The sequence below is a fragment of the Eleutherodactylus coqui genome, chromosome 10 (genome assembly GCF_035609145.1).
Source record: "Eleutherodactylus coqui strain aEleCoq1 chromosome 10, aEleCoq1.hap1, whole genome shotgun sequence".
NCBI classification, from domain to species: Eukaryota; Metazoa; Chordata; class Amphibia; order Anura; family Eleutherodactylidae; genus Eleutherodactylus; species Eleutherodactylus coqui.
The window spans coordinates 103,185,825-103,193,392 of record NC_089846.1 but is presented as its reverse complement, the minus strand read 5'-3'; the positions used below and the strand labels follow the sequence as shown (position 1 = coordinate 103,193,392).

General features: G+C 44.3%; 1 protein-coding gene across 1 annotated transcript; it reads left to right on the top strand.

Moving 5' to 3' along the window:
* The first annotated feature begins 2,761 nt into the window (after positions 1–2,761).
* Positions 2,762–6,369, top strand: LOC136581122 (ankyrin repeat and SOCS box protein 12-like). Its single transcript, XM_066582108.1, has 2 exons — positions 2,762–3,179; positions 5,852–6,369. The coding sequence occupies exons 1-2, from the start codon at positions 2,762–2,764 to the stop codon at positions 6,055–6,057; spliced, it is 624 nt and encodes a 207-aa protein (XP_066438205.1). The 3' UTR covers positions 6,058–6,369.
* The last annotated feature ends 1,199 nt before the right edge of the window (positions 6,370–7,568 follow it).

Here is a 7,568-nt window from a genome sequence, read left to right as displayed (position 1 = left end):
ACCCTCTTTGAAAGTGTGGGCGATAGCCCACAATGCCGTTGAGAATTGATGATAATTCGATGTACGATCATCATTCCAATCCCGTGCCACCTCCGTCACAAAATTGTCAGGAGCCGCAAACGTGGGCATAAAGGGGACTCAGGTGCCAGCACTTCTACACATCTCCACGATGCAGCAATACACTGTGTAGGAAGCACGTGAGCGGGCCCAGGGTCAGGCGAGGTCCCAGCCTTCACCTTGTGTGACCCAAGGTGCCGCGAGTTACACAGCAATGGGAAATCCATGTGTGCCCACACAATTCATTCTGTATAGGTGTCAGGTGCCTCAACACCGCAATGGGAAGTCTTTGAGTTCCTTGGGCTCGCCTATGCTGTGGGTGCACAAAGATGGTATTACACATGAAGAAATCAGAGTGCCCAAACATGGCAGAGTTTCACCCCACCAAGGACCTTGGCCCACATTTCTACCCTAGTCAATCAGTGTATTTGCGCCAGACAGGTAAAACACTGCAATGGGAAGTCTTTGTGCACCCACAGCATAGGCGGACCCCAGTAACATTTCTGTAGAAAAAAAAAATATAGGCAGACCCCTGTAACATTTTCGTACCAAGAGTATAGGTGGACCTCAGTAACATTTCTTTAGCAAGTGTATAGGGAGACCCCAGTAACATTTCTGTAGCATAAGTATAGGTGGACCCCAGTAACATTTCTGTAGCAAAAGTATAGCCAGACCCCTGTAACATTTCTATAGCAAGAGTATAGGAGGACCCCAGTAACATTTCTGTAGCAAGAGTATAGGCAGACCCCTGTAACATTTCTGTAGCAAGAGTATAGGGAGACCCTGGTAACGTTTCTGTAGCAAAAGTATAGGCGAACACCTCAAACCATTCAGTAGAAACTCTATAGGCAAACCCCTCAAACCATTCAGTAGAAACTGTATAGGCGGACCCCAGAAACATTTCTGTAGCAAGAGTATAAGCGGACCCCAGTAACATTTCTGTAGTAAAAGTATAGGGAGACCCCTGTAACATTTCTGTAGCAAAAGTATAGGGAGACCCCAGTAACATTTCTGTAGGAAAAGTATAGGGAGACCCCAGTAACATTTCTGTAGCAAAAGTATAGGGAGACCCCAGTAACATTTCTGTAGCAAAAGTATAGGGAGACCCCAGTAACATTTCTGTAGGAAAAGTATAGGCAGACCCCAGTAACATTTCTGTAGCAAAGGTATAGGTAGACCCCTGTAACATTTCTGTAGTAAGAGTATAGGGAGACCCCAGTAACATTTCTGTAGCATAAGTATAGGTGGACCCCAGTAACATTTCTGTAGCAAAAGTATAGCCAGACCCCTGTAACATTTCTATAGCAAGAGTATAGGAGGACCCCAGAAACATTTCTGTAGCAAGAGTATAGGCAGACCCCTGTAACGTTTCTGTAGCAAAAGTATAGGCGAACACCTCAAACCATTCAGTAGAAACTCTATAGGCAAACCCCTCAAACCATTCAGTAGAAACTGTATAGGCGGACCCCAGAAACATTTCTGTAGCAAGAGTATAAGCGGACCCCAGTAACATTTCTGTAGTAAAAGTATAGGGAGACCCCTGTAACATTTCTGTAGCAAAAGTATAGGGAGACCCCAGTAACATTTCTGTAGGAAAAGTATAGGCAGACCCCAGTAACATTTCTGTAGCAAAGGTATAGGTAGACCCCTGTAACATTTCTGTAGTAAGAGTATAGGGAGACCCCAGTAACATTTCTGTAGCAAGAGTATAGGCGGACTCCAGTAACATTTCTGTAGTAAAAGTATAGGCGAACCCCTGAAACCATTCAGTAGAAACTGCATAGGCAGACCTCAGTAACATTTCTGTAGCCAGAGTATAGATGGACCCCTGTAACATTTTTGTAGCAAAAGTTTAGGGAGACCCCTGTAACATTTCTGCAGCAAAAGTATAGGCAGACCCCTGTAACCTTTCTGTAGCAAAAGTATAGGCAGACCCCTGTAACATTTCTGTAGCAAAAGTATAGGCAGCCCCCTGTAACATTTCTGTAGCAAGAGTATAGGCAGACCCCAGTAACATTTCTGCAGCAAAACTATAGGCAGACCCCTGTAACATTTCTGTAGCAAGATTATAGGCGGACCCCAGTAACATTTCTGTAGGAAGAGTATAGGCAGACCCCTGTAACATTTCTTTAACAAGAGTATATGCGAACCCCTGATACATTGGTGTACCAAGAGTATAGGCCAGTGATGGCGAACCTTTTAGAGCCCGAGTGCCCAAACTGCAACCCAAAACCCACTTATTTATTGCAAAGTGCCAACACGTCAGGGGGCGGGGCTTATCACGACGTATGATTTTAACGCCGTCATTCTAAAAAGGACTGGGCTGTTTCAAAATAGACAACGTGCAGATTTTGACTGCTTTTTGGATACCAAAATACTGCACAATGCCCTCAGTGGAAATTTCTGTCGCAAATTCTGCAGCATTTCTGCATCCAAAGAGCAGTCAAAATCTGCACGCTGTCTATTTTGAAACAGCCCTGCCCATTGCCACCAAATGTAAACATACCTCAGCGGTAATGGCGACCCCCCCCCCCCCCAGCGATAATAGTGACATCCCTCAGCATTTCTCCCAGAAGTCATAATGCCTCCCCTTCCCCCCAGCAATTCTCCCAGCAGTCGTAATGCCTCCGCTCCCCCCCCCCAGCGATTCTCCCAGCAGTCATAATGCCTCCCCTCCCCCCTAGCAATTCTCCCAGCAGCCATAATGCCTCCCCTCCCCCCAGCGATTCTGCTTGATAGTTGCCCTGTGATACACTTACTTTATGGTCGAGGGAATGTCAGACTCCTCCAGCTGCTGTTGGAGTATGGAGCAATCGCAGATTCTTGTGACGGTCTGATATCATCTATGCCCTTGTACATTGCAGCAAACCATGGATATATTGATTGCTTTAGAATGTTACTTCTTTATGGGGCTGACCCTGATTATAAGTGTTTCCGTTATGATTTAGAAACCGATACTCCAGATTATAGATCAGTACTAGGAATGTGTCTTAAAAACAACTATGAAGCCCCATTTGTGGAACTTCTCATCCAGTTTGGTGCTAATATGTATTTACCTAATATACAGAAAGCCCTTCTTGAAGTTGATAATGATGCCACAAGACTTCTGGATAGAGAAAAGGGTAATGGCATCTGTTTCTTCTCAATTAAGGATATTGTATGTGAAATCTGAGATAGACCGTTGCCAGAGTTGTCTGACTGCTTATTCCTCTCTCTTCATTGAGAAGACAGGCACACTTGGTCCCTTAAAGGGGTTGTCCCGCGGCAGCAAGTGGGTCTATACACTTCTGTATGGCCATATTAATGCACTTTGTAATATACATTGTGCATTAATTATGAGCCATACAGAAGTTATAAAAAGTTTTATACTTACCTGCTCCGTTGCTAGCGTCCTCGTCTCCATGGTGCCGACTAATTTTCGCCCTCCGATGGCCAAATTAGCCGCGCTTGCGCAGTCCGGGTCTTCTTGTTTTCTGAATGGGGCTCCGTGTAGCTCCGTGTAGCTCCGCCCCGTCACGTGCCGATTCCAGCCAATCAGGAGGCTGGAATCGGCAATGGACCGCACAGAAGCCCTGCGGTCCATGGAGACAGAGGATCCCGGCGGCCATCTTCACAGGTAAGTAGAGAAGTCACCGGAGCGCGGGGATTAAGGTAAGCGCTCCGGTAAGCTTTCTGTACGTCCCTGCATCGGGGTTGTCTCGCGCCAAACGGGGGGGGGGGGGGGGGGGGGTTGAAAAAAAAAAAAACCAGTTTCGGCGCGGGACAACCCCTTTAATGGCACTATATAGCTAACAGCAACCTACCAGGTTGATAAATGCACAATGAGTTCAGTGACTGCAGTCAAATATGATTCTCTGAGCTTCAGGTAATAGATAATGCCGGGGCATTCTTTATTATACTATGGAGAGCTCCCCAAATTGCTCTTCTGTGTGGGGTCTGGAGTTCTTGCCCTGACAACTGCTTTGGTTATTTGTAATCCACAAGAAGACTAATAACTCAAATGGGTAAGAATTTTGTCAAGGGGAGAGAGTTCACATCTATTTACAACCTGGGCATCTTCTGTATATAACTATACATGTGCAGCTGGTATAAGTTAGAAATAAAGGTGAAAGCCCTCTCTGACTGACTGATAGACTGACTTACCACTAATTCTCTAACTTCCCAATGTCGTACAAACATGAAATTTGAAAGGAGCATTCTTTGGGTCGTAAATAGGAAAAGTAAATGGGTCACAACTAGATTATTCGATGCTAAGTGCAAAACTATTTGCACCCCTATGTAATGTACCCAATCTAATTCTCTAACTTCCTGGTGTCCTAGAGCCATGCAATTTGGCACAAGCATTCTTTAGGTCCTAGATAGGAAAAGTAAAGAGGTCACATCTCGAAAATGCAATGCTACTTGCAAAAGTATTGGCAGCCCTATAAAATGTACCTAATCTAATTCTCAAACTTCCCAGTGTCATACAAGCGTGAAATTAGGCACAAGCATCCTTTACATCCTAAATAGGAAAAATAAAAGAGTCACAACTCAAAAATTCAATGCTAATAGCAAAAGTATTGGAACCCCTATGTAATGTACCTAATTTAACCCCTTAATGACGCGGCCCTTTTTCTTTTTCCATTTTCGTTTTTTCCTCCCCCTTTAAAAAATCGTAACTCCTTTATTTATCCATCAACGTCACTGTATGAGGACTTGTTTTTTTGTGGGACGAGTTGTATTTTTCAATGGTGCTATTTAAAGTACCATATAATGTACTGAAAAACTTTTAAAAAATTCTAAGTGGAGTAAAATGAAAAAAAAAAAAAAAACAACATTTCACCAACTTTTAGTGCATCTTGTTTTGTATGGTGCACAAACAGCAAAAAAAATGACCTGATAACTTTATTCTATGGGTCGGTACGATTACTACGATACCAAACATGTATAGTTTTTTTTTTTACTATACTCCTCTTTTTTTTCCAAAGACATTTAATTTTTTTCAATTACTTTCTGCCGTCATTTTGTGCGCACAATACCTTTTTTATTTTTCCATCGACATAGTTTAGCAAGGGCTCATTTTTTGCGAGATGTTCTGTAGTTTCTGATAGTACCAATTTGGAGTGCATACGACTTTTTATTGCGTTTTTTTCTGGGAGACAGGGTAACCAAAAAAGTGTATTTCTGGCGTTCTTTATTTTTTTTTCCGGCCGTCATTCAATGTGCGAGAAAAATAATGCGCTGCTTTGATCGTTCGGACTTTTACGGATGCGGCGATACCAAATACATATTTTTAATTTATTATTTAGATTTTTTAATAATAGATATGGCAAAAGGGGGTGATTTAAACTTTTGCAACTTTTTTTTTCAATTAAAAAAAACTTTATTGATTTTTTTTTTTTACATTACTTTGAAGTCCCCCTGGGGGACTTTATTATGCGATGCTTTGATCGCTCCTGCTGTATGACGTAATGCTATAGCATTACGTCATACTGCTTTTTGAAAGGCAGTCTATCGAGCCACCCCACGGGGATGGTTTGATAGGCAGTCTGTTAAGGCAGCCCTGGGGCCTTTCATTAGGCCCCTGGCTGCCATGACAACAGCACGGCTCCCCCGATCTCACCGCGAATTGACAGCAGCATTTAAATGGTTAATAGCCGCGATCGGCCACGGATGTCAGCTGTTATAATGTTTGAGCAAATTTTTCCTTCTTTGGACTAATTCTAATATACTTTCTTCCTGTATAGATCGCTGTACTGTACAGTAGTGTCAGACTACAATCTCATCCTGTACTCTGGTCTTATCTTCTGTACAGCTCATCCGAAATCCCTGAAGTCTCAGTGTCGTATTGCTATAAGAAGGCGGCTGAAACAAGTGGGGAAGCTTCGTCTCATCCATCAGCTAGAAATCCCTAATGAGCTGATGGAATACTTACAGCACCACAATGAGTTTGATGACATAAAGAAGCTGCCAAGATGTTATGAGCGACCTGGTTATCCATATACCGATGTAAAGCTTTAATTTTAGGCAATTTAGTCACTGGATATTCCTAGAGGTTCTCTCAGTTACCTCTGGATCGAGGGGGTTTTACCAGCAAATACATTTATGCCGTATGTTCAGGATTAGGCAGCCCTCTCCAGTTTTATCTCTGTCTGAATATGGAGGCTGTCTGACCCCACAGAACGGGTTTCAGGGGGCTCTGTACTCTCATGAGGTGAAGGTCATAAAAGTGTGACTCTCACCTATCAGGCAAAATGAAAAAGCTAGAAATCCCTGATCAGCTGATGGAATACTTAGGCCTCATGTCCACGGGCAAAATCAGGCCCGCTACGGATTCTACATGTAGAATCTGCAGCGGGTCCCTCCTGCCCCATGGACATGAGGGCTTAAAATAGGAATTTAAAAGAATTAACTCACCCGCAGCGGACCGGGAAGGTCTTCTCTTCCTCACGGCCGGATCTTCTTTTTCGGCCGGCGGATGAATTCGTCACGCCGGCGGCATGTCGCTGGCACGTCGCCAGCGTGCCGCGCGCATGCGCCGGGCACATCCGCCGAGCCGAAGCAAGAAAGATCCGGCCGTGAGGAAGAGAAGACCTTCCCGGTCCGCTGCGAGTGAGTTAATTCTTTTACCCGCACGAAAATGGAGCATGGTCCAGATTTTTTCATGCTCCATTTTTAAAAAAATCACTTTTATTGACCATCCGCGGGTATTTATCTACCCGCGGGTGGTCAATGCATCCCTATGGGATGCGGATCCGCTTGCGGGAGAAGAGTTAAAATCCACTGCGGATTTTAATTCTTCTTTTGCCCGTGGACATGAGGCCTTAGAGTACCACAATATGCCGTATAGCCCAGAGAAACTGGCACGACATTATGGCCTATATCCTCCGGTAGTTATTAATGTGAAGCTTTTATTTTAGGCATAGTTAGTCACTGGATATTCCGAGAGGTTCTCTCAGTTACCACTGGATCGAGGGGGTTTTACCACTAAATACATTTATGCCGTATCTTCAGGATTAGGCAGTCCTCTCCAGTTCTATCCCTGCCTGAATATGGAGGCTCTCTGACCCCGCAGAACAGGTGTCAGAGGTCTCTGTACTCCCAGTAGGTGAGGGTCCCATAAGTGGAAATCCCACCTATCCGACGTTTATGGCACATCTTTGGTGTCTTTTGATACAGTTGTATAGTGTATGCTTTGATATATTCACTAATGAACCCTGCACATTTAATAACAGTAAGGCTAAATTCACACAGGCGTATATTGGCCCTGTTTTCACAGCCTGGCTGATATATGTCACCCATCTGAGGCATTGGCTTACATTGCCTCAGTTCAGATGGCCATTTTGCTGGTGCATAAAAACAGCCGACATAGCGCATAGTTCTTGACCTATCTTTCCCGGCGGGAATACACCGGTCCACTAGACTCCTGTGGGAGCCTATGGGAGCTGCCTGGAAAAAGGGAGGTGAGAGGGAGTTTAGCAGTGGCTCTGTTAAACTCCCTCCCCTTCCCTCCTCCTCTTTGCCCCTTGCCA

What these genes read in the sequence shown, in the direction of transcription:
- LOC136581122 (XM_066582108.1), top strand. Translation starts at nt 2,762, where the DNA reads ATGCCTCCCCTCCCCCCAGCGATTCTGCTTGATAGTTGCCCTGTGATA. An exon ending in ACTTCTGGATAGAGAAAAGG is followed by an intron (nt 3,180 to 5,851) that starts GTAATGGCATCT and finishes TCTTCTGTACAG; the next exon opens with CTCATCCGAAATCCCTGAAG.